General features: G+C 49.3%; 2 protein-coding genes across 3 annotated transcripts; one reads left to right on the forward strand and one right to left on the reverse strand.

The window, feature by feature from the left end:
- Positions 1-1,383: 1,383 nt before the first annotated feature.
- Positions 1,384-18,557, reverse strand: LOC133357882 (transcriptional repressor CTCF-like). Of its 2 annotated transcripts, none has more exons than XM_061576037.1 (16): positions 18,327-18,557; positions 14,642-14,833; positions 12,550-13,783; positions 11,918-12,151; positions 11,685-11,769; positions 10,644-10,878; positions 9,779-9,917; positions 8,876-9,046; positions 8,309-8,442; positions 7,234-7,354; positions 6,554-6,703; positions 5,322-5,482; positions 4,756-4,938; positions 4,417-4,549; positions 4,082-4,255; positions 1,384-3,608 (listed from the first exon to the last, which is right to left on the reverse strand). In XM_061576037.1, exons 2-16 carry the CDS (start codon positions 14,795-14,797, stop codon positions 3,298-3,300), a joined length of 3,621 nt encoding a protein of 1,206 aa, XP_061432021.1. In that variant the 5' UTR covers positions 14,798-14,833; positions 18,327-18,557; the 3' UTR covers positions 1,384-3,297. The 2 variants fall into 2 exon arrangements, with proteins under 2 accessions (XP_061432021.1, XP_061432020.1); XM_061576036.1 differs by having other exon boundaries at positions 1,384-3,611.
- A 6,451-nt stretch (positions 18,558-25,008) lies between these two features.
- Positions 25,009-26,090, forward strand: LOC133357860 (zinc finger protein 879-like). The gene is made up of 2 exons (XM_061576002.1): positions 25,009-25,144; positions 25,192-26,090. Exons 1-2 carry the CDS (start codon positions 25,009-25,011, stop codon positions 25,578-25,580), a joined length of 525 nt encoding a protein of 174 aa, XP_061431986.1. The 3' UTR covers positions 25,581-26,090.
- Positions 26,091-26,096: the final 6 nt, after the last annotated feature.

The following is a 26,096-nucleotide window of genomic DNA, read 5'->3' on the forward strand; positions in this document are numbered from 1 at the left end:
AGGCTCAATGTTCATGAACTCTTGGAAGTGCTTGCACAAAGGATAGTAACATCTCATCCTGTGTTCTTGGAATCATAGGATATTCACCGTCCACTGTCACATGAACGGCGTGCATTCATTCGTACGGCGAATACACCCGCAGGACAAACCAGAGCGACCTTGCCGGATTCAAACATTGCAACAGGCGGCGAACACACGACCTCGAGGCCACGTCCCCACTCCAAATAAGCCAGCCTTGCTTTTTGCAGCCTTCAAATGTGGACACATTTAGAGACGCTTACGTGAATTATAACTCAAAAGGCAGTAATGACTGACAAAGCCATTTAAGGAAAGGGGGGAAAGACAATAACACATTTAATGGAGTCACATTATCTCGGGCTCATGCTGGTGACCAATGATTGTATGAAAACCCATCCAATTAAATTCGAATATTTTTTTTCACTTAATTTGGCTATATTACAGCTCTTAAGAATGAAACAAAAACGTCAGTTGCACACAAAACACGGAATGCTAAAAGGGTAGGGCACCTCCGATTAGCACTGATGGCTACATACGGTGCAAAAGAAGTCCAACGTACCTACCTCTTGTGGGCCTGTTCTCCAACACACGAGGGTAATGTACTGCTGTATAAGTTACCAATGGGCACCATTGGAATGAGAGGATACATTTTTAAAGGAATGGGGCCCCTTTAAAAAGGTCCCACAGAATACGAGGTGTGAGTTGGCCAGGTCTCTTACTCAAGTTCCTCTGCGACTCATCACTCAAGGTGGTAGGGGACGCCAAGCTGCACAGTAGTGCTGGCCGGCTGCTGGTCCATTTGGCGTGATGAGATTCAGCTAATAATTTAATGATAGCGTAGTTTGGCATCGCACAACTGCTCTTAAGTGTATTCTAGTCTCTGCAATGTAATACCTGAGGTGTAATAAAATGTAAAAACTAATCAAGAATAAGTGGGCACACAGGTGAACATTGCAGGAAGTGGTGATGGCGGTTGGCCACCTCCTGTTCTCTCACCAACCTTCCCTTTTTAAATCCTTTATATTAAGTTAAATTGCTTGCTTGCGCGCTTACGACCGTGCAAATCTTTCGGTCGTTTTTTAACCCACTTCCCGTGATCCAATCGAGCTGACATTTTGCACACAGACTCGTTGTGCGTGACAATTTATTTTCGTGAAAAATTTTTTTTCCATAACTTTACACTTTTTAGGAAATTTTTTTTAAATATTTAATTACCAATTGCTTAATGGTGGCAGGCAATCATCTGACCCATAGGTGGCAGCCATCTCAAGCCAGAGGACGAGAGGACTCTAGCCGCCAAAAAACTTTGTTTTTTCGGGTTCATTTTTTTCCCCCGCAGATGAAATGAGAACAAACAGCTGTTGATATACTTGTGACCTGTTTATTGAAAACCTGCATACAGTGGTCATTTCTGAACAAGTTACATACAAAAGAGCGTTGTCCTCGCCCGACGGATTTCCAACTCAAGTCTGAACAGCACAGCTGGCTCACGGCTTCACATTGTTCCTACGTGACTCGAAGACCCAACGAGTTCCACACAATGCAGGCCCTTTGCCCTGCGCCGGGGCCACCGTGCCGTGTGACGGCATCGTACACCACCACCCGATCCACCCCACCACCAATCCATGCCAAACACCCATCCGTATAAACTCCACACTACCCAGAAAAAATATCACTTCAGCTTTGCAGGATTGCTCCCTTAGGGTATGACAAAATTTACGTTTTTCCATGCAATTCACATTGGACCTAACGACTGCATCCTGCAGTCAGCAACCCAGCGCACAGGCTATTTTCAATGCACAATGTGGAGCTTAAAATCAAATAATTCCTTGAAAATGCACGTGCGCAACCAACATCAAGTCAGTCCTCAGCATATGGATGAACCAGTCCAGGACAGCTTGGGGGGGCGGCGGGCAGGTGGAGGGGGGCAGCACTTCAGAGCAAAGAATAAAGCAAAAGCGTTTGGTTGTCGAAACCGGCCTGTAACATTGCTTCAGCACTGCCTACCAGCATCAAGGTCTGTGTCGAATCATGTACAAGGTGACACCATGCACCGGAAATGTTTTCAACATTTTTGTTATATTATAAAATGGAAAAGTAAGCGAAAAAGGTAAAAAAGCACCTGCCTTAAAAAGATTTCAGAGTAATAAAAATGCGACAATGTGACCGTTCACATTCAAACAACACAAACTACGCTTCGTATCGATTATCATATCCTTTTGCATAATTCTACTCTGAAATTAATCAGCTATTCGTTCAGAATCAATTAACACTTTTACATTCGAAAAGTGAGGCTTCCTATCAAAGCTATGCTCTGTTATTAAAACCACTATCTTCATTACATTATTCTAAACTCAGATCCATGGCTTCTCACCACTTTCTAGTACAATGTGTTGAATCTTTTTAATAGCGGTCATTATGGGCAAATAAAGAAAAATACTAACAATTAAGTGTTTAACTATAAACTCAGTACTGTCATTGAATATTAGAAAATCATAGCTAAACCACGACCTTAAACAACACAAACCATCATTTTGCTGTTTGGAACAAACCACGTCATGGCCAAAGTTACAGGCACCTCCCTTTACTAATCTCCAACTTGTGCAGAATAAAAAAAACCCCATCAGAGCTGTGCCCAACATCTAACAGCAATGGACGGTGTGAAAGCTAAATGTAAATCGGCGATGCTCTACAGTAAGGAAAGGGTGTTGGAAAAGGTTGTGGGTAACGGACGGGGTGCGTTACACAAGCCCTCGCCGTGAAACAGTCTTCTCACGGCAGAAAAACCTCTTTCCCCTCGTGAAAACACCAAGGCTGCAAAAGTACCACCGCTACGTTACGTTTCCGCACGACGCCTAAAAAAAACGTTACATTTTCCCAAAGAAATAACGTTACACAAAGAAAGATCCGCTAGGTGAAAAATACAATGCGCGCAGGCGACGGCCACTGTCGAACTCTGCATTTGATTTTGCACGCGATCTCGTCCATGTCACGAGAAACCACTCGGACTGTGAACCTCCCCCCCCACCCACCGAACCAATTAAACACCCACTTCCATTCGCGCATCCTACCGGCCCAGGCTTTCCAAGAATTCCCCCCCCCCCCCATCACAACTGCCCAGCGGGCGCATGTCACGTGAATTGCATGGAAAAAAGTTTAACTTCACCAACTGCTGGTTGGACACACTTTTCTCAAACCTCAGTGGGAAGCCCGGGATTGGTTGGGCATATCAATCAAGAGTGGAGTTTAGTTAGTTTACCCGCTGCGATGCGAGACCACTCATTGGTCCATCATGCTCAGGATCATCTCGGGCGTGATGTCGTTTTTGGGCCCCTCGTCTGCCGCCGTCTCAACAGCCAACACCACCACATGCTCTTTCGCGCCCCCCTCCTCCTCTTCTTCTTCCTGTTCTTCCCCCTCACCCCCCTCCTCGCCATCTGCCGCCTCCTCCTCTTCCTCCTCCTCCTCGTCGTCATCAGGCCCATCGGGGCCGCCCACCGTCACCGGGATGATCTCGATGATGCCGCAGGCCACACTGTCTATAGTGGAGTCCAAGTCTGTGGGCTCCGTCTTTGGCTCCGTCTTGATCTCTGCTGAAACAAATATGCACGGGCGCACACTTCAAACGGTGCAAAAAATACTGGTCCCCATAGGAAATCATTCTGCGAGACATTACAAAATCAGAATCTTTATTTATACTGTAGTCAGCACAACACTGCAATTTTCAATTATTCTTTACTACGTGCCAAAAATGCCTGCAAGATGCAGTGTTATATTTCTTCAATTGGCCCAAATGCATAGACTTTTACACACAATATAAGTGTTTTGAAGCACCACTCGATTGACACAGGTTAGTGGACACAAAACACATTGTGCGACTACAATGAGTGGAAGGGGCTAACCCGAGAGATATGCTCACAAAGCACTTTCTTCAAGGCAGTGCATGCCTGTGGAGGTCACCATCTCGGAGGAGGAGATTCAACTTGTGGTTGTGATCAGTGCCCGCTAGCCCTCACCACAGGCGATCGATCGCTCCGAGAACCCCGCTCGCTCACTCACTCACCTGAGCCAGCCACCTTCTTGGCGGGGCGGCCTGGCTTGGCCTTGGGAGGGCGGCCACGGCGCCGCTTCATGGGGGGCGGCTCTGGCTCTTCCACTTCCTCATCCGCTACTTCCACACTCTCCTCATTCAGCTCCTCCTCTTCCTCATCCTCGTCCGTGGGCATTTCATCCGACTCTGATTTACAAGTGGCGAGAAGAACGTCAAGAGTAAAGCGCAGCACTAACATCCGCTGGGAAGAGGCATCAAGGTGAATATATAAACTTCGAGATAAAATACGGAGAGGCATGCAAATCCCAGGGCATTAATAATCCGCCTGTCAGTGCGAGGCATCTCACCGCTCGACGAGCCGTGCTTGCGAGACTGCATCTTGCGCTTGCGCCCCCGGCGGCGCCCGCGCCGAGCCTTGCCGTTCTGCTCGCCACTTTCCAGCTCTCCATCGCACATGTCAAAGTGCTTCATCATCGTGCTCTGCGCAAACGCAAGCCATCCCACAAAATTGTCAAATGGGGTCAGGTCAGTCGGCACAATTCACCACGCCAAGTAAACAACAGCAACCTCAGGTATACAAGACATACACACGCGACTGAGACAATGCAGCTTCAACGAGGGCCAATCTCTGCAACAGCGAGGCTGACCCAGCCGTGGCAGCGCACACGTTCCATTTGCTCACTCACCCTGCGAGTAAAGTTGCGGTGGCATTTGCTGCACTCATAAGTGGTGGGCACAAAGCTGGGGTCGTGGTAGCGTTTGAAGTGGAAGTCGAGGAGCTGCTTCTGGCGGAAGGTCTTGTCGCAGAGCGTGCACTCAAATGGCTTCTCCCCGGTGTGCACGCGTTTGTGCATGATCATGTGTCGCTCCTAGTTGTCAGACGAAAGCACCAGCAGACACAACACACAGACCACACCAGCACGCACACGTGGTACAAGGTTAGAATGCCGTCGCTAGGTTTGAGGTGGGCAAGGGGTGGCAACCTGCGGCTCTGGAAGAGCCAAATTCGGCTTTTAAGGACTGTTTTGTAACGTTATTTATTAAGGACTGTCTTATATTTCCAAGGATTGACAATTTTTGTTGTACCAAATTCCCAACAAAAATGTCTTTTCTTATTATTTTGGTTGCCGACCACTTGACTCGGGGGTAATAATGCCCCTGCTGTGACACCACCGCAAGCGTGAGCTGCGCACGGAAACAAAGAGTCAGCGCGATGTGTGGTGATGGGGGGTTGGTGTGTGGTGGCGTTCACCTGCTTGCAGGCGTACTCGCACTGGTCACACTTGAAGCGCTTCTCGTTGCGGTGCGTGCGCTGGTGCTGCATGAGGGCGTAGCGCTCGTGGAAGATGGCGCGACAGTAGCGGCACCTCAGCTCGCGCTCAAGCACCGCGTGCTGCTTGCGGAGGTGAACACCTAAAGAGATGGTGAGGGTTTTTTGGATGGGAGCCCGGGGTTGGGACAGGAATAAGTTCTTGTCATCACAGCAATTTAATCAACAGAATGACAGGCATGGCCGCAGTGATAACACTCGTGGTCTCACACCAAGAAAGGTTCGATTCCCAACTCGGGTGCTTTTCTGTGTGGAGTTCATATGTTCTCCCCCTGTTTCGTATGGTTTTCTTCTGAGTTATAATGGTACTGGTATTGACGAAAGCATCCCAATACTGAAAAATTATCTGCAAATTACTTAGCTAACCGATTAGCACAGTTGGCTACGTACAAAGTTCAACATACATACACAGCGCATATCTACATTACACATCAACATCGCCCCATACTGCGAAACAAAAACACTAGGCATGGCCATCCTGAAAAAGTCTTGAGACTCAGTGAGGCTTTCCTGGGTAAACAAGAGTAATGATAAAACACTTGGCATGGCCATCCTGAAAAAGTCTTGAGACTCAGTGAGGCTTTCCTGGGTAAACAAGAGTAATGATAAAACACTTGGCATGGCCATCCTGAAAAAGTCTTGAGACTCAGTGAGGCTTTCCTGGGTAAACAAGAGTAATGATAAAATATAATAACAAAAAGGAACAGCAGAAATAACCTCCAAACACGCTCGTCACAGCAGGAGGCATTACGACCCCTCGTTTCAGCGTACTGCATCGCTGAGCATGCTCCTACGTTTTTAATGGGGGAAGAGGCACCCACACTGAGCTGGTAAAAACAACTTTAACATTTATTTACCCAGAAAAGCCTCAATGGTTCTTGCAATTGGTATATTTGTTCAAATCCATTCGTGAGTATTTCCCACGTGTGAGGAAACTGGATTTCCTGGAGAAAGTTTAAGCATAAGAGGGGGCGACCACAACATCGCCATCTCAACATCTCGCTGCCAAAGCCTACAACACCTGCCAGTCTCCCATTCACGTATGTACCAAGCTCAACCCGCCTTAAGACCTGGCAAGTGGGGGACACTTCGGATGATTTGGCGATAGCCATAGGCAGCGTGTGGTGCGTGACTGCGGTGCGGTAGTTTCTAACCGAGGTCACTCTTGCGCGCGATGACGGCGTCACAGTGCGGGCAGTGGTACTTGGGCACGTTGTCCGTGTGCTTCTGCAGTACGTGCATCTTCATGGTGCCGCTCTGAGTGAAGCGCGCGTGGCACACGTGGCATTCGTAGGGCTTCTCGCCTGCACGCACGAACGCATGGCCAACCGTTGCACTGTTAATTCAGTAAGGCCTTCCTCCTCTACAACATTCACGTCTGCTTCTTAAATTAATTACTTTTATCAACCCCAACCGGTCAAATGCACATGAAGTAATCCCAATTTGATTATAAATCCTCATCAGGATATTATTCAATGAAAAAGTGCACGTTCAAGGGTTTAAAAATCTACAGCACAGATATAACATTACATATCCCTGAAATACAAGTACCCGCTCAAGAACAGATTATGTACATATCCTTAACCGTTTTAAATTCACTTAGGACACAGTGAATAATATAGTTAATAAGAATATATTACAACGTTTATGTAAACTGAATAATTTCTCATAATTCTAATTGGATAAAAAAACTGTAATAGAAACAATCAGAAGCAACTGCACCCACATTTTCCAAGGAAAGCATTGACATTATTGTGGAAGGCAGTCACATTAGAGGTGGCAGCTGCCACGTCTCCCCAGGAAGGTGGGAGGGGATGGGCATGAGCGTCCGTACCGGAATGGGTCCTCATGTGGCGCTTGAGCTTGTAGGTGTCCCTGCTGGCGTAGCTGCACAGGCCGCACTGGAAAGGGCGTTCGCCTGTGTGCGACCGGATGTGGCGCTTCAATTTGCTCACCTGCGGCAACATGAGAGGGCAGGTAGTACACCAGTCTAGCCATTACGGGGAATGCCAAGATACATAATTTCATGATACAGTAAACCTTTGTTGATTCGACACATATGGGGCTCTAGCCTTGCCAAATTATCCAATATTCCAAATTATGTACAAATGGTACTCCCCAGTGCTTCCTGCCCCAAAAGGAGATCGAAATTTGTTTTCCAAACTCTTCTCACACCATACGCATTGACACACACCCTGCATCAATTCTATCCATTTCTGAGAGGGTTGACTTGCACATAAACAAGGAAAAGTCCAAAGCAACAGGTCTGCACTCACGCTCACGACGCGCGCCACCACTACACTGAGTCATGTTTTTGGTTGTGGCGTGCGGCATCGCTGCACGTGTGTGCCAAAATTGGACCATTCGGTATGGCAATTCGACTAATACTGTAAATATGCCAAAGCGCAGCCATGCAGAATTATCCTCAATTATGAATGATGAAATACCGAAATAATCAGGTTTTACTGTACATCAAAAAGATTATTGCGCACTCAAAACACATGCATACGATCGTGCATATCAGAATCGATTATATTTAATTCATGTGGCCCTGGGGTCAACAACCAAAAAAACAAGAAAAGCATTTTCTTTCAAATTCGGTAAAAACCCAATATTTCAAGAGCCGCAATGCATGTGAATATGAGATGGTCCTTGATACATAAACATTACGAAGCAGTCCTTCAAAATCCGCATGCAGGTCCGTAGGTATGTTCTTGAATCGAATCAGGTTCATGAATCATGACAATGGATCGAATTGAAATGGGGATGCATAATCAGAATAGAATGGAGCTATTCTGGAGGGTCATCACTCATGTGTCTTAGTCTAGAAATTAAGTAAATAAACTTTTGCCCAGATACTTAATACTTAGGGCATTGTCCCGGGTAAAGGGGACACACGCAGGCTCTACCTCCACGCTGGCGTAGTCACACATGGAGCACTTGAAGGGCTTCTCGTGGGTGTGCCGGTAGCGGCGGTGGCGCACCAGCTCCCCGCTCGTCACAAACGCCATGTCGCACTCCATGCACTTGTGCGGCTTTGTGCCTGCAGTCGACCAGCGCACACACGCAGACATTGCACCGGGAAGCAGGCACATCTCATCAAAGCCCGTGCGCTCACATGGTCACACCGGTGTGTGGCAGAGGTCGCAACCGGGTACCCGATACCCGTACCCTACCCGATACCCGGCTACCCGTACCCGGCCAGGTACGGGTACCCATTTGCGACCCTGGTGCGGCCGGGTACGGGTACGGGTAGGCCGTGAGTCACCGGTGAGTCACTGTTTGTCACTCATTTCGGGTAGGGTACGGGTAGGGAACGGGTACCCGGCCGGGTACGGGTACCCATTTGCGACCCTGGTGCGGCCAGGTACGGGTACGGGTAAGGAATCAAAACCTGTTTGCGACCTCTGGTGTGTGGGCGGATGGCCCAGCGTGGCCGTGACCGTGCGCGAGAGCCTGCCTGTGCTCGCACGTACCGGTGTGCGTGTTGACATGGTTGCGCAGCAGCGTGACGGTGCGGAAGGCGCGTTCGCACAGGTGGCAGCAGTGTGGTCGCTCGTCCGTGTGGCTCTTCATGTGCCGATCCAGGTTGGAACGGCGTGGGCATGTGTAGCTACACAGCTCGCATTGGAACGTCTTTTTGGCTCCTGGACACACAGTGATGACAACATATGCTGCTGAGTCCACATCTATCGATACATCCCCCTACAAGCGGATTTCATCAGCTCAATGACGATTCAATTCAACATTTTTTTGTTTATTTTAAATTCTTTTAATTGTTTCTGTTTTTATCTCATGTAGAGTTTTGTTTAGTATGTTCAGTAAGTTAATCTAATATAATTTACTTCAATGACAAATAACCTATTCTTATCTTGGTGGTTCTTTCGGTAAAGTCACGTAGAAGGGAAATAATAAAATACAATTCTCACAGTGAGAATTGTATTTTATTGTTTTATTTTTATTATTTTATTACTATTTTATTATTTCCCTTCTACGTGACTTTACCGAAAGAACCAAGAAGATGAATCCCTGCAGTCACGAATTGTATTTTATTGTTTAGATTTTTATTATTTTATTACTATTTTATTATTTCCCTTCTACGTGACTTTACCGAAAGAACCAAGAAGATGAATCCCTGCAGTCACGAAAGCTTTAAATCGAAACCTATTATTCTTAGACAAAATTCAAAGCATTTATCAGGAATATCAAAATAGCCTTTGATCTATGAATTTTTGCATATCCAATGACCTGTATACTCCTCAGCAGAAATTTGTATTCCCATTCCATCAGAGGCTAGTTATACCCCGTGCCATACGGTCTGCTGGCCAGTTATATGCGAGGCGTAATCCATGCAGAAGTCGGGTGTAAGCGTTGCGAACCTTTCTTCTTAATGCGCGTGGGCTTGGGTGGCTTGGGTGCGATCGCCTTCTCCACGCCGACGTCCTGGCTGCTCACCAGACGCCCCTCCTCCTGCTCCTCAAAGTCGTACACCGAGATGTCGGCGTCGGCCGCCTCTTGCTGAAAACAGAAACGTGCACGCCAACACACATACGCACACATGCTTACATTAATACAGGAGCAGTTACACGTACACATTCACACATTGACATGTGTCTTCGGTGCCCCCCAAACCCACGAGGTTCAGATGCAATTTAAACTAAATTCAATAACATGTACAGCAACCTTGGGTCAATCCACTGCTAGACGAGGGGCTACCGATGCAGGTTGTAGGAGTTATTTGATAATTATTCGTCATGCTGGTCAGTGCAGGTGTTTTTAAGGTAAGGACATACAGCACAATGGCTTTTGCTGCACTGCCCTCTGCTGTCCACAAAAGTCCCGATTCAATCAAATGGGAAATAACCGTTGACCAAGACCATATCCAGTTTCATACTTTTGCATTTATGAACATTTTTCAGACCCGACAGATATTAACTGGCTTCAGCTTACATAAATGGCAAGGAGCTGTGCTGAGTCATGTTCAGACAACCTGGGCAGGTGCTAATTCTTTCACAAAATCAACCATCAGCCATTACATATTTATACAGGCAGTATGAACGAGGTACATCAAAAACAGCTCCTGGTGCCATCGAATTAATTACCAACATCAGTTATGTATTGTCAGTTGGATTTCAAATTCAACATGAAACACGGATGAAATCAGTTTAAATTAAAGAGGCTGTTAGTGACACGTCCTTGCGCAGGCCACGAAAGAGATGTCTGTTTGCGTGCAGGGTTCCCTGCCTTGTATCGCAGCTTGTTCTTGCGCCCTTTCCGCACAGGCTTCTTTACGGGAAGCTGGTAGTCTGGGTCCTTCTCCTTGCTGCGTTCCTCAGGGTCGGGGGCAGTAATGAGCAACCCAATCCCGTCCCCGTCAACACTCCCGTCCTGCGAGCCCATCGGGGCCCGCTCCACCTCCAGCTCCCCGTTGGGCCCCACTTTCACCACTTGCACCCCCTCCGGCAGCGGCAGCGTGTGGCTATGCAGACACGATCAAAGAAGTGTTAAAACGCACAATTTCTCCCAATCAGACATTGCTTTTCAGTGTCATGTTAAAGATTAAGACATTTTCATAAGGAACTCTGGTAGCAGCAGTGCACACCATATTGTCAGAGCACAGCCATGAGAGATGAGATAAGTCAACCAGTTTTGAAAATGCTTTACCAAGTCTATTCACGTTATTGGCACATCTCACGTCAATCAGATTTTACCTTCAGAACTGGAGTTAAGCTGAAGTTGTACATGATGATTGTTTGACCAGTCATTGGTAAATCGGGCTAATACTAACTCACTGCACTTGAGAACCCCCGCTTTAGTCTCGCTTGGTTTCCCAAATTCTAACTCAACCTCAGCAGTGCTGACTCAGTTGCAGAGGTCGCAACCGGGTACCCGATACCCGGCTACCCGGCCAGGTACGGGTACGGGTAGTTGTTTGCGACCCTGGTGCGGCCGGGTACGGGTAGGCCGTGAGTCACTGGTGAGTAACCGTTTGTCACTCATTTCGGGTAGGGTACGGGTAGGGAACGGGTACCCGTACCCGGCCGGGTACGGGTACCCGGCCGGGTACGGGTACCCATTTGCGACCCTGGTGCGGCCGGGTACGGGTAAGAAATCAAAACCTGTTTGCGACCTCTGCTCAGTTGTAGGACATTGCATGAACCACCAGAAAACTCATGGTAAATGGCTATGACGATGAATTTCACGATAAGAGTTAGAATGTACAAGTTAAATGCACCCTTGATGTCGCAATGGAAAATGGTGGCGTAAGCAGAGGCATGCACTCACCTGATGCCTCCCTCACCACCAGACTCGACCCCCTCCTGCACCGGCACGATCTGAGCGATGATTCCCTCGTTTATCCCTTCCTCCCCTGTCCGCACACACGAGCCACACAAGCCACACAAACTCATTCATGCGACGTGACTAAGTAACGTTCAAATGCAGAACGTTAGCAACATTAAATGTCAACTTGGTATCTGAGCGACGCAAGAAAACGCCATGACCTGTGCGGCACACACCCGTCGGCACCACCTCTGCCATGAGCCCGTCTGCGGTGAGCTCCTCCCCGTCGGTGACAGTTACGGTGCCGTCCTCGCCGATGCGCACCACCTCGGTGAGCATGCCTCTCTCCACGGGTACCACCTCGGTCACCAGGCCCTGCTGGTCCACGGGGACCATCTCCGTGAGCAGGCCCTGGTTCTCCATGGGCACCACCTGTGTCACGATGCCTGAAGCCTGTGGCGCGTCCCCACCTCCACATGCACAAAGTACATGTTGAGTATTATCAAGACAGGTGCGCATGCTTTTAACACTCATTACGGCGATGTCTGCAAGCACATTTCTCTACTGCACGTGGAACGACTTGCTTTTGTCTAGGCCATCTGAAATTCACGATATGATTTCATTAAGTGAATTGTTATGTGTGGGGACAGGAGAGGCAAAGCCGCATTGATACATTGACTAATATAAATTCTTAAGTTCATTATGCATTAATTGAATCGTGCAATTACCAAAATGTAAAACAATTAGTATTCCTGAATTCAAACATCTCTGAATCACAACAACGCATGGAATCTCTGGAAGGGAAGTGGGCGAATCATAATGCCTCCAGTGCGCAATGCGGTCCCGAGCTGCTGACTTTGACGCTCACCTGCCTGCACCTGCACGAGCGTGATCTCTCCAATGGAGGTTCCTCCTCCTTCTCCCGTCTCTTCCAGGCTCACTGGGTGCAGTGTGATGATGTGTGTGTCCTCAGAGATGGAGGCGCTCGCCCCACCACCCACGTGTTGCGAGGCCACGGCCTGCAGGGCCCGCAGCGCCGCCGAAGTCACGTCCGTCACGCTGGCCACGCTAGTGCTCACGTCCAGGGGACTCGCCACGCTTATGGTTGTCACGAACGCGACGTCCTCTGGTCCGGACACACTCACAACAGTAGCACCACCAGCCACTCCGCCTGCTTCCAACGATTCAATCAAGCCATTGCCCGAGCTGGTCGTCGCTGCCACTTCAGTATCGGCGTTACTGGTGTTGCTGCCGTCAGCCACGTTTGTCATCTCTGTGCCCACGATGACGGCGATGACATCAGTGGTGTCGGACGTTTCCGCTTTCAGCTCATTAACGTCAACGGACTCCACAACAGCGTCGACTTCAGCCGAGTTGGTTTCATCACCGGTGTCTCTTTCTGTGAACCCCTGTTCATTTGTAGCGACGTCGGCATCTGCTGCAGTGCCCACGTAGGCTGTGAAACCTCCCTCGGCGGAGATCTCCTGTACAGAATCGTCGTTCTCTTTAGGCTGGGCTGCGCTGCTGGCAATAGAATCATCTGCAACTGCAGTGGCAAAATTGGTTTCTAAAACATTCGTCACTTCACCTATGCCAGATGTGGCAGTATCCATGGTCTCCACGCTCAGGACCCTCAGCGATCCGGCATCGGCAAAGGCATCATCACTCTCTTTTGCCTCCGTCCCTTCCGTGACTTCCACAACGTCCATCACCGCAGCGGTGTCCATGAATTCAATCACCTCGGCGCCATCTGTAGCAGCATGGAAAGGCAGCGTCTCATCCTTCATTTCCACATCTTCGACGGTCACGTCAGCCACTGTTACGTCAGCAACGCTGTCGACAGAGGTGGCTTCCACCGGAGCCGTGACGTCGGCGGCCATGTTGACAATCTGTTCGGAGGCACCGTCGATCATCACGTGAACCATCATGTCGGGGGCCATGTGAGACATCTCGATAGAGATCACCTCGGCGCTGTCCATAATCGTGGCATTGGCGTTTGTGTCAGCGGGCTCGGAAACTACAGTGCCACCTGCTGATTCAGTGCCATCTTTCACTGCAAGAGCCACTTCTGAAACCAGAGGCACTTGGTCCAGGTCACCATCCTTCAAAATCAAATGCATGTATCAGTTAGGAGGGAATTTCACATTTACTCAGCAGGATGTATCAAACAGTAAAAAGAATACACTGAAATATTACACATGCACTAAATTTACTCACAAAGCTTGGTCAACTTAACTAACAACTCTTCTGTATGGGCTGCCAAAATCCTCATCTCCAAACTCCAAATGATCAAGAATGCAACCACTTAACTTTCACCCATACCTGGAAACAAAAGTATATTCCCCCTCCTCATACCCTTCCACTGGCTCCATATCCAATAACACATCAAGTAAATGATAGGCCTCATTGTTCAACATCCATATCCTCATGCAATACAAAATAATCTTTAACATTAATGTGCAGAATATTAATACATAAATAAGCAAACAATATACTTATTTCTGTCCCTATCCTCATGGACTCTCTCCCGGCTGCTTTTCCCTGCATATTGTTTTATTTGTTTCTCGTGTGCAACAAAGGGTCTCTCAACTGTCTCTCTTGATGCTTCCTCTCTCTGGAACTTGCTCCCCATGGTCGTCTGTATTGTGAAGACCATTCTTCTGTTCTGCGAGGTCTAAACTTGAGACTTACATTCATGGCCGAGTCCCCTTCTATTTGAAGGCTCAATTTGCCCCTTTACCAAATTGTCTCCTCTCTCTCGCTCTGCCATGATGGCCTTCAACTACCTGATACCTCTGATATCCTGCAAGAATAATTCAAATGAGGCCTTCCTTTTTGTACAGAATCTTGAGATATCATTCGTAAATCTAAATGATACTGCAGTGCATACAGTGGGGTGACGTAAGTCACAAAATAAAACTAAAATCGGCCCAGCGAGCTGGCGGCTTCCCCCTACATACCTCCGACTCATCGGGCTTCTTGGGTATGTTTGACGTGGGGTCATCATCCACGAGTCCCGTGCCCTGGGTAGGCGGCCCCCCTTCCTTCAGCCGAGTGAAGCCGTCCAGCTCCTCCTCGCCAGAGGGTGTGGCCTCTGCCACCTCCTCGCTCGCCATCGGCCACGGCTCCTATTGGCCCACCCCCCCCAGATTCTAAAGCAGAGGGACAGGAGACCCTGTGTTAGCAAAGTCATACAAAATCACAATGCGCAGACAGTAAAACATCACGTCTATTGACAATGTTAGGATAGGTTTTTTTCCCCTTTTTCTGGCAAAAAAATCCTTTTACAAGGAATCATGTCTGCATTAACCACAATACTTGTGGTCAGAATGCAAACAAAAAACACTGATAATATTATATGCATGTATTATCTATTCTCATATTTGGTACTGACAAAGGAGGTCCCATGATATTGACAACGTAAATTTTTTTCTTTCCCAATTTGCGGATGCCTTATGGGTAAGGAAATTAACCGATGCAAGTACAATAATCTTATTTCTGGCACGAAATTATTACCTTTGTTTTCTGTCAGCTGCACTTTATATTTAAAAACCGCAGGGACAGTAAATGGTGCCCACTATGTGATACGAAAAACCGGGGCGGGAGACGGGAGTGTCTCTTCCTCCCACCCTACCATCTTCTCAGTGTAGTGTGCGTTTACAGTAATGGAGATGAACAGTGAATATTTATCACCATCATGTAACAATCAGTAATTTTACAGGGGACGTGTGTATCTTCCCACCGTGGGCATATGGGGCAGCCCTCAGGCATGAGTGTTGTCTCCATATGGGGCAGTCCATAAACTGTGGGTGAATGCATGTAACACTATAAGTATTCAGATTTTTCTTTAACCTGTTTTTACTAATTATGGAGCTGCCTCACTATGGGTAACCCCCACAAGGTATAGGCTCTACGTGGTCCTATCATGGAGCTAACTCCGGGCCCTGGTTGTACCCTTAAAGTGCAATCATGAGTCTACCCAAAGACACAAGTCTTGAGTTGGTAGACTGTACACTGTTTCACTTGATTTCATGGAATCAAATCTACACTTGTTTATTCTACTTTTAAATAGAAGTGTTTTATTTTATTTTACAAGAACCTTTTAATACAGGATTTTAAAAAAACGTTTACATTAGCAGTGGAGTTACTTTGTAGAAGTAGTTTAAAACGTTGAATTAAGACTATTAAATCCTTGTCAAACCACTGTGCGATGAAAGCCTCTACACACCGTGTTAGTCATTTGTTTGGGTATGTTGACCATATTTCGCCACGCTGGCCAGCGTAGGATGAAATAGGCGGAGCCGAGGTCGAGAGTCTAACTCGGCTCAATGGGCTCATCGTGCGGTGCATTGCAGAACAGCAACACCGCCGAGTTAAACATAAATCCGAGTTTCTCCACGAAACCCGTACTACACTGATACTATCTGTGTATGAGGGCTAAAAAAATTGTATATTGAGCCCCCCCAAATCCAAGCACGATCTGCCATGGTGCCATCACGAGACCTTCAACAAACCCAGCTACTGCCCCTGTATTGGGGGGGGGGCTCTCATGCGCACTGTGCAGTGTGGGTTGGCATGACGATCCTCAGCAATGCGCATTCTTGAGCATCATGCGCAAAGCAGTATTTATTGTAACATGTGCGGGGGGGGGGGGGTATGTCTCCGAGTGGGCATATGGTGCACCCCTAGGGTCCAGGTGTTGGGGGCTCTGCCAGTCTCCACATGGGATATTTTAAGGACCCAAGGGATGCCTCGTTATAGGCGACTGCACTCTCAAATGCACTACCATGGGGCCCTCTGGGGCAGCTCACGGATGCCAGGTGTTGACGATATGGTGTTGTCATAAACCCACGGTAATGCCCTCCACCAGTCGTACTGTTGTCCCTACGGTCACAAATCCCTCCGCAGGCCCTGGTGTTGTATCTCTATAGCACCCCCCCGCGGCCCCGATGTTGTGTCCCGATTTACCCGTGGGTCACCAAAGGCCACCACCATCACTCCTGGGCCCTGCTCATTAAACTCGGTAATTGTGCCCAAGTCGCTGTGGCGCGGATTAAACCGCGTAGTTTCCAATCGTATCGCGATGTATTGGCGCAACCTCGCGTCGGCTGCGAATGGGGTTTTATCCAAACAAAAGGGGGACATGTGAAATTTAAAGTCTCAAATGTCACCAACTCAATTCACTCATGATAATTGTTTTTTTACCCTTTTATCTGGCAACAAAACTGACACATTTTTTACAAGGAGTCATGTTTGCATTGACCACAATACCTGCAGTCGGAATGCAAACAAAAAAACATAATGTATGACTGTCCTTGAAGTTGATTGGTCCACATCCGAGACAGCTTTACTTAGAGCCTAGTCTCACATGGTGTTGGACCAGATGACGCCAAAAGGCGCACAACTCAAAGACAATGCACCATCAGGGTATGAGAGCTCGGGGTAAGCATTTACACCATTGGAACCTCCTTTGCCAGTAGCAAAATATAATTGGTTTTTTACCCTTTTATCTGGCAACAAAACTGACACCTTTTTTACAAAGAGTCATATTTGCATTGACCACAATACCTGCAGTCGGAATGCAAATAAAACACATAACTCTGATAATGTATGCACTGTCCTTGAAGTTGATTGGTCCACACCCGAGACAGCTTTCCTTAGAGCGTAGTCTCACATGGTGTTGGACCACATGACGCCAAAAGGCGCACAACTCAAAGACAATGCACCATCAGAGTGTGAGAGCTCGGGGTAAGCATTTACACCATTGGAACCTCCTTTGCCAGAGTTGTTTTTTATTTGCATTCCGACTGCAGGTACTGTGGTCAATGCAAACATGACTCCTTGTAAAAAAGGTGTCAGTTTTGTTGCCAGACAAAAGGGTAAAAAAACAATTATCATATTTTTATACTGGCAAATAAGGTTCCAATGGTGTCAATTCACTAATTTAACCACAATGCTGTCAAATACCCTCCAAGCAAATTCCCCTCCACCTCGTCGACATGGCGCCCGAGAAACATTGCAACGACAAAACAAAAACTCTTCCAAATTTCGTCTATAACATCAAAACTAAAACATTTTTTTTTAAAAGACGGCCACCCGTGGATGTTCACCGCAGAGGTTGCAACCCTGGTGGGTGCTGCTGGTGGACCCGGGCAGTCGAGGCCAAGGAGTTTCCACCTCCACCGCCTCCTCCTGCCGCTGTTGTTTGTGGGGACCAGAAGGGCCTCGGCCTCCATTTTGATTTTTTTGCACGAAGAGACGCAACGAGACGCGGGCAAGACGACAATCGGCGAGAGGGAGACGGACCACAGCCGCTCGGCATCTCCCCCCACATCATCATCATCACCACAGCCTCAGCCCTCGGCCGCGTCAACCACGCACGCACGCACCCGCCTCGCCACACATAACTCTGCCCCTGTGCGGCAGAAGCGACAATAACAGCTCGCCGTAGCGGAGGGGCAGAAATATATTTAAATATACGTAGCCGTGCTGGTGGTCTCTCGCGCCTGCCCGCCGATATCAGCAGGACACCTAGAGGCGGCCTCACGCTCGTGCAAGCCGCGACAACGCCGCGCCTCACCACCACCACCGCGCCGCGGCGCCGCCATGCGACCAGCCCCCCCTGCTGTCGGTCGCAACACTCACCTCGGCTCCTCCTCGCCGCCGCCGCCGGTGGGCGCTCAACTCCCCTCACCACCGCAGCCACCACCGCAGATTTGTCGAGTTTGCGCCGCACGCCGTTTGCCGAAGTGGCGGGGAAGACGGATGAGGAGGAAGATGAAGAAGAGGGCGGCGGGAGGGAGGGGACCGAGTGCGGCAGCGGCAATGGGCGAGAGGGGGAAGAAGGCGCTCTCGCGAAATGGCGGCCGCGTGACACTCAGTGCGCATGCGCGGGCCCGAGCGAGCGCGAGCGCGCGCGCGCGCAGCGGCCGAGGGCGGGAAAAAACACAAAGAGGTGGCGCGCGAGAGCCGCTCGCGCCAGGGGGGGAGGGGCTGAGGGGGGGAGGAGGAGGGGGGGAGGGGTTTCCTGACCGTCTCGCGGGTAGCGCGCGCGCGTGCGTCCCCCACACCCCCACCCACCCACCCCCCTCGCGCAGGGGGAGGAGGAAGGGGGGGGGATTTTGACGAGGCGCGTGTGAGAGCGCGCGCGCGCCTGATCACGTGGTCGATCTCTTAACGATTTTAAAAAAATCCCCCCCCCCCTCTCCTCCTCCTCTCTCTCTCACACACTCACAGCCTCGCCCATCGTAGATGCAAGGGGAAGTGGGTGGGGGCGGGTTAAGTGGGATGGGGGGATTGGTGAGTGGGGGATTGGGATGGAGAGTGGGAGGGTGGTATAAGTGGGGGGGGGGGGGGTATGAAAAGTGTGGTGGGGGTGGAATGGAAAGTGGGGAGTGAAAAGTTGGGGGGGGGTGATGGAAAGTTGGGGGGTATAAATGTGGGGGGGGGGGTGAAAAGTTGGTGGTGTATAAAGGGGGGAGGGGGGGTTGTGAGTGGGGGGATTGGGATGGAAAGTTGGGGGGGGGTATAAATGGGGGGGGGGAGTGAGAGTGAGGGGTTATGATGGAAAGTTGGGGGGGTGTAAATGGGGGGTGTTGTGAGTGGGGGGGGGGATGGAAAGTTGGGAGGTAAAAATGGGGGGGGGGGGTGTGAGTGGGTGAATTGGATGGAAAGTTGGGTGGGGGGGGTATAAATGGGGGTGGGATGGTAAAGGGATTGGGGGGATGTGAGTTGTGAATTGGGGGGGGGGAGGTGGGTTGGTGTGATCAATGAGGAGAGACTTTTTGGTGGAGGGATTTGTGGATTGCGAAGGTCATCTTGCATGGGGGGGGGGGGGGGGGGGGGGTGGGAGCTCCTCTGCCCGTCCATATTCAGCCAACTTACACGGGGTTAGAGGCCGTCCATAAATGACGTCACGCACCTAGGAGGGGGGGTCAGACATTTGTGACGATGTCTGACAAGGGGAAGGGGGGGTTTGAGAAATTTGACGTCACATCAAAATGCGCAACTTTAAATAAATATGGACAACACGTTCTACCTTGGATCTTTCAGTAAAGTCACGTAGAAGGGAAATAATAAAATAATAAAACATTATATTATTTTATGATGTTTTATTTCTATTATTTATTTCCCTTCTACGTGACTTTACCGAAAGAACCAAGAAGATGAATCCCTGCAGTCACGAAAGCTTTAAAACGTTCTACTTAATTAAATCGACTTTCTAATAAATTCTAGATTTGAAGCTTTCGTGACTGCAAGGATTCATATTCTTAGGGTTTTTCGGTAAAGTCACGTAGGTAAAACATCAAAATTAATAATTAATTTTTATTAATTTTGATGTTTTACCTACGTGACTTTACCGAAAAACCCTAAGAATATTTCTAATAAATGTTTTCTCCTACATCAGAGTGCAGCGCCACATTATTTTGGGGGGGGGGGGGGTGCAGAGCTTTGTGACGTCATATTTGAGGGGGGGGGTCTGACTTTTTGTGACGCCTTGTGACGAAGTGGGGGGGGGGGGTCAAAAATCGTTCAAAATCGCGTGACGTCATTTATGGACAGCCCCTTAGTGGGGGGGGCGGGGTTAGGGGGGGGGGTGTAAACATCCGTCATTGGTCAACATAAGCGCCGCCAATGGAAGACTTCGCACGCGCGTGCGGCCATCTTGGTCAAGGTTAAGCGCCGATGCTGAGTTGGTAATAGGGCGGCCATCTTACTTAGGGGGTGATCTGGCGGCCATCTTACTAGGGGGTGATTTGGCGGCCATCTTACTAGGGGGTGATTTGGCGGCGGCGGCGTTGGTGGTGTTGGTGGTGGTGTTGATCGCGCTTGCGTGCAGAAGCCGCGTTAAGAACCTCCGATTGCCCAGTCCCGGGGGGCACCCCCCCCCCCAAACCGACTCCTCTTCTTCATCAATTCCCCCTACGACCGGAGGCATCTGCCAGGCTGCCGTGAGTACCGACGGAGCCTTGGCGCCGCTGGACTACCCCCTCGGACATCTTCAAGAGGTGGAGCCCACGGGCCACGGGCCACGCTCTGTCAGTGACGGTGAATGAAATGGGGGGAGCGACGTCGCGGCCAGCACGGTGTCACCTGGAGGTGTGAGGAGTGCCGTGGGGAGCTCGTCTTGCCTGCCCCCGTGCCTTGTGGCCCGCGTGTTACACCAGATCTGCAGGGTGACCTGACCCCAACCAGGTGGGCAGACAGGCGACCTCTGGCGACCTCTGACCCCCCCATGGGAGACCCAATCTGCAAGTGACTGGACCTTCATTTGCGCCGACCTCAAGGTGGACAGAGGCACGGGTGACACAACCCCTGGCGTGAGTGAAGCAGCCTCCTGGACCCCAACCAGGTGGGCAGACAAGCGACTTCTGGCGACCTCTGACCCCCCCATGGGAGACCCAATCTGCAAGTGACTGGACCTTCATTTGCACCGACCTCAAGGTGGACAGAGGCACGGGTGACACGACCCCTGGCGTGAGTGAAGCAGCCTCTACAGGTGACCAAACCAACCAACCCACCCCCCAGGTGACCGGACCTTCTACAGGTGACCAGATCCATGGCCGGGCTGGAGGCACACGTGGGCATCCCGGACCCCTACGTGCTCTTGAAGGCGCCGCAGTGCGACTCGGACGTGAAGCTGGAAGCCGGCGACTGCTGCCACGCCGCCAGTGAGTCTCTCAGTGGGCTGTGATACGCGAGTGATGATGATGATGATTTACACCAGCGGTCGGGAACCTATGGCTCGCGAGCCATATATGGCTCTTCCGGTGACGGCATATGGCTCCCAGACAATTTTGAGTTGAAAAAAATAATAACAAAAAATAAAAAATAAAATCAGTTTGGAACTGATTTTAAAATACTTGTGATATTGCTTAATAATACTGTGTCATTTTAAAGTAATCAGAAATTAGCTTTGAAGATAAAATTTCACGGGTCACGGGTCCCGTGACCAGAAGTCGCATTAAAAGTAAGACATATTTAATTTATTATACGTTAAAAATACTATATGGCTGTCAATGAAATATATTTAGAAATATTTGGCTTTTATGGCTCTCCCAGTCAAAAAGGTTCCCGACCCCTGATTTACACGGTGCAAAGTACTTGGGTCGATACACTGTTGGATTACGGCCTCGCCACAAAGTGCAGGGCCCTGGGAGTTGTTTGGCCATGGCAGGATGTTGGAAGGTAGGAAGGTATGGGAGCGTAGTTGAGGGTGGTGGTGGTGGTGCGAAATAGTTTAGCGGATCGTGAAATATAATTTATTGATCTCCACTGCCCTCTGTTGACAACAGCAGCCGACAGCCCCCCCCCCACTGAACTACGCAGATCTGTCTTCTTGGTTCCTTCGGTAAAGTCACGTAGAATGGAAATAATAAAATAATAAAAATAAAACCCATATAATAATTCTCACGACGTTTCGGCCACAACGCAAGCAGCCGTCCTCAGGTGGAGAACAGGTCCGTCGAGAAGACAGAGTCTGAATGATACACCCCAGGCTTGGAGCGACTATTTATGGCTGGGATGGGATTTAAGCTGGGATACGCAGATCTGACCAGAACGGGTGATTTGAAATTATCTGAAAATTACTTAATTGGGAAAACACGTAGTAGTGCCCTCGTAAAAAAAGGAAATTTGGCAGGACCCTACCGAAAAAGGATTTTGAGACTATTTTGATGCTTTCCTGGGTAAACGAGTGGAGTAATGATACTACAAATACATTATTGGCCAGAGGCGTCCATTATAATAATTTGAATACTTTGGGGGAGACGGGACAAATATAAACCCAAATGTGGGCCACAGTGGCGAGATGTTAACTACCTCGCCTGGAATATTGGCGGTTGTGGGTTCGATCCCGACCCTGACACCTGTATATTTGGATTTTGCATTTACAGTACTTGTGGTCGAGTGTATTTTTCTCCGGGTCCTCCGATTTCTTCCCTCCACATTTACAAACGTGCGTTCAGAGTATTTGGCTGTGGTACATTTCCACGTGATGAGCCACTTAATTGAGCTATCATTTGCGGCCAGGTTGCTTCTGAAAAAAGCTACATAGTTCAGCGGGCTTTACCTGGTAAATAAAATAAGTTTTAGTTTCAAACAAAAACCTGATGACGCTGTGTGCGTTCCCAGAGTTATGCTTCCCGATGGAGGCCCTGGCAGAGCACGATGAAGGGGCACTCTTCATGGGCTCCGAGACGGACGTCGTCACCAGCAACGGGGACCTGGACGCCAGCGAAGGTCGGGTCGCTGTTTGTCTGCGATCGTCGCGTGCCTCCTGGCCCCCACCATGCTGCATCGTGTGCGCACACTGAGCCGCTCACTCCGTTACCTATGGGGTTACTGGACCCCGTGAAAGCACATTGGGTGGTTATAAGTTGACAGGGCACGTGTCTGTATGGAGTTTGTATGTTCTCCCCCTGTTGTGCTTCAATTTCCTCCTGATTTTTTTTTATTTAAGGGTTCGTGACTGCAGGGATTCATCTTCTTGGTTCTTTTGGTAAAGTCACGTAGGAGGGAAATAATAAAATAAAATAAGTAAAAATAAAACATAATAAAATATTTATTATGTTTTATTTTGATTATTATTTCCCTTCTACGTGACTTTACCGAAAGAACCAAGAGATGAATCCCTGCAGTCACGAAAGCTTAAATCGAAATTTCTTCCCATTGCCGAAACTAACACCATAACTGGTATTGGGCCAAAAACATTCCATTGCTGAAAAACGACCTGCATATGACTCAATTTGAGATTACACATCACTACCCCCCACTGTGAAAACTTGGCAGGACCCTCCTGTGAAAGTATTGATGTTCTATGAGGCTTTGCTGGGTAAACAAACGTAATTATCAAAATTATCATAATAATAATTAGGCAGTGTAGGTGTGTAATATGCTACCTCCAGCAGCACCCTCCAACAATTTTATCTTAATGATTCTATGTTGAATTTTTCTAGGTTTTATCTTGGCACAGGTAAAACCCATAGGGCAATGAACGCTTATTTTCGATGGGGACTTGCTTACACAATGAAAACCTGGCTACAGAAAACAAAAATGAACAAAACAATCCAAATACATATTCTTGGTTCTTTCGGTAAAGTCACGTAGAAGGGAAATAAAATAATATAAAACAATATGAATATGAATCCCTGCAGTCACGAAAGCTTTAAATCAAAATCCAAATACAGCTACATTGTCAAGTTATGAATGGTAAGGTCGTGCACCATCAACAAGGTAATATCAGTGCAATAAATCCAAGGCCAATAGAACAGATCACATACTGAACATGGATTTTTGGGAACGGATTATTTTTTTACATCTAATTTGATTCGCACGGTTGGCTACATATGGTGTGAAATCAGTTCTAAATACATACATTTGTGTTTTCCCTATGTTTGTACTGGTTTGTTCGCCCCATAAGAATAATATTACATGAATTGTAAATCATCTATTCTAAAATGCTTAATTCAATGCGCATACTGTGAGAGTATAAATTTATGAATAAACGAATGCAGTGCTGCATCCTGCATCACTAATTCAGCATTTAATTCGCATCAATGCACCCAGGTTGCCCTTGCAATGTAGGAAATGTTTTACATGTCTCGAGTTTTATTTAATATTCTGGTGAAAGAAAGGACACTGTGCATAATAATACGGGTACCGTGGGGCACTTGAGACAGTGATTCCCAACTCCTCCACGACTTGGCCTAATTCCCACGCATTGTCGATCCTACAGGGCATGTGGTCATTGAGGACGGTGAACCGAGCCACCTGCTCCTGCAATGTGCACAGATGGAGGAGGACAAGACCAGCGGCTGTGTGGAAGAGGTGGAGGGTGAGTTGCCTCCCGAACACGCCGCCTTCGGCCTGGATGCGGGAGTGGCGGCGGCGGCAGTGGTGGAGGGCAACGCCGAGGCGATGGAGACACCGCTCAGGGCATGCCGGGAGCGGAGCAAGAGAGCCGTGCGCTGGAGCAAGCGGTGTCCCGCCGAGCCGGAAGGGCCCGACGACCCGGGGGATGCTCCGTTCCGGTGCAACACGTGCCAACAGGAGTTCCGCAACCGCCTGTCGCTGGTGCTACACAGCCGCACGCACGGCGGGCGAGCAAGGCGGTGACGAACCGCGCACCAAGAGAGTGGCGACGGGCAAAGCGAAGGTGAAGCCGACGGCGGCGGTGCCGAAGAAGAAGCGCCCGGAGGGGAGGTCGAACGGGGAGAAGCCTTACGTGTGCGAGGACTGCGGCAAGGCGTTTGCGCAGCCCTTCCACCTGCTGCAGCACAGGCGCACGCACACAGGCGAGCGACCGTACACCTGCAGCCAGTGCGGCATGTGCTTCGTCTACTCGTCGGTGCTGCGCCTGCACAAGCGCGTGCACTCGGGCGAGAAGCCGTTCAAGTGCGGCGAGTGCCAGCGCGCCTTCACGCAGTCGTCCAACCTGCGCAAGCACATGACGACGCACACGGGCGAGCGGCCGCACCAGTGCGAGAGCTGCCCCAAGCGCTTCACGCAGCGCTCGGCCTCAACCGCCACCGCAAGACGCACGGTGGGGAGCGGGCCTTCGTGTGCGAAGACTGCGGCAAAGCCTTCATGTTCCGCACCAACCTGGCGCTGCACCGGCGCGTGCACACGGGCGAGAAGCCGTACATCTGTGACGAGTGCGGAAAGCGCTTCTCGCTCTCGTCCGGCCTCGCGCGCCACAAGAAGGGCCACTCGGGCAAGCGGCCCTACGCGTGCCCCGAGTGCGGCAAGGCCTTCATCCGCATGGCGCACCTCAACCAGCACCGGCACATGCACACGGGCGAGAAGCCGCACGTGTGCACCGTGTGCGGCAAGGGCTTTGCGCAGCACTGCGGCCTCAACTACCACAAGAAGCGCTGCTTCATTAGCCTGTGTACCTGAGTCGGCTGCCATCGCCGCCACTGAGGCCAATGCCGCAGTAGCTGTATTTGCTGCTAAGCCGTGTCCACGCACAGGCATGTGGTGAAGTAACGCCGAGTCTGTTACATTTGCGAGTGTGAGTGCCCGGTTATGGGCGCAGCTTCGAAGGCACAGGTGCCTCCTGTAGGGACACTGACAGCAGTGTAGTTTATTTGGCAGAGCTTTTAGACTACGTTTTCCGTTACCATGCACAGTGTTGGAAGGCAGGTTGTTCACTGAGTGACTGTGGTGGTCCCATGTCCACCCATTTGTCAGTGTGTGACTGTCATCGACAGCGCCGTTCTACGCCGGCACGTCATACACATCCACATCTCACCCACCACATCTGCCGTGGCCCGGTATTGAGGAGACAGCAGTTTTGTTTGTAAATACGTTTCCATGCTGTACATTTAACAACAACAAACTTTTATGTAAACTGAATTGTTTTCAAGAGCTTAAATATTGCATTGAAATGTAGAATCTGTTTACCTCTAACTT

The sequence above is a fragment of the Lethenteron reissneri genome, chromosome 60, assembly GCF_015708825.2.
Source record: "Lethenteron reissneri isolate LAM-NWPU_2019-01 chromosome 60, ASM1570882v1, whole genome shotgun sequence".
NCBI classification, from domain to species: domain Eukaryota; kingdom Metazoa; phylum Chordata; class Hyperoartia; order Petromyzontiformes; family Petromyzontidae; genus Lethenteron; species Lethenteron reissneri.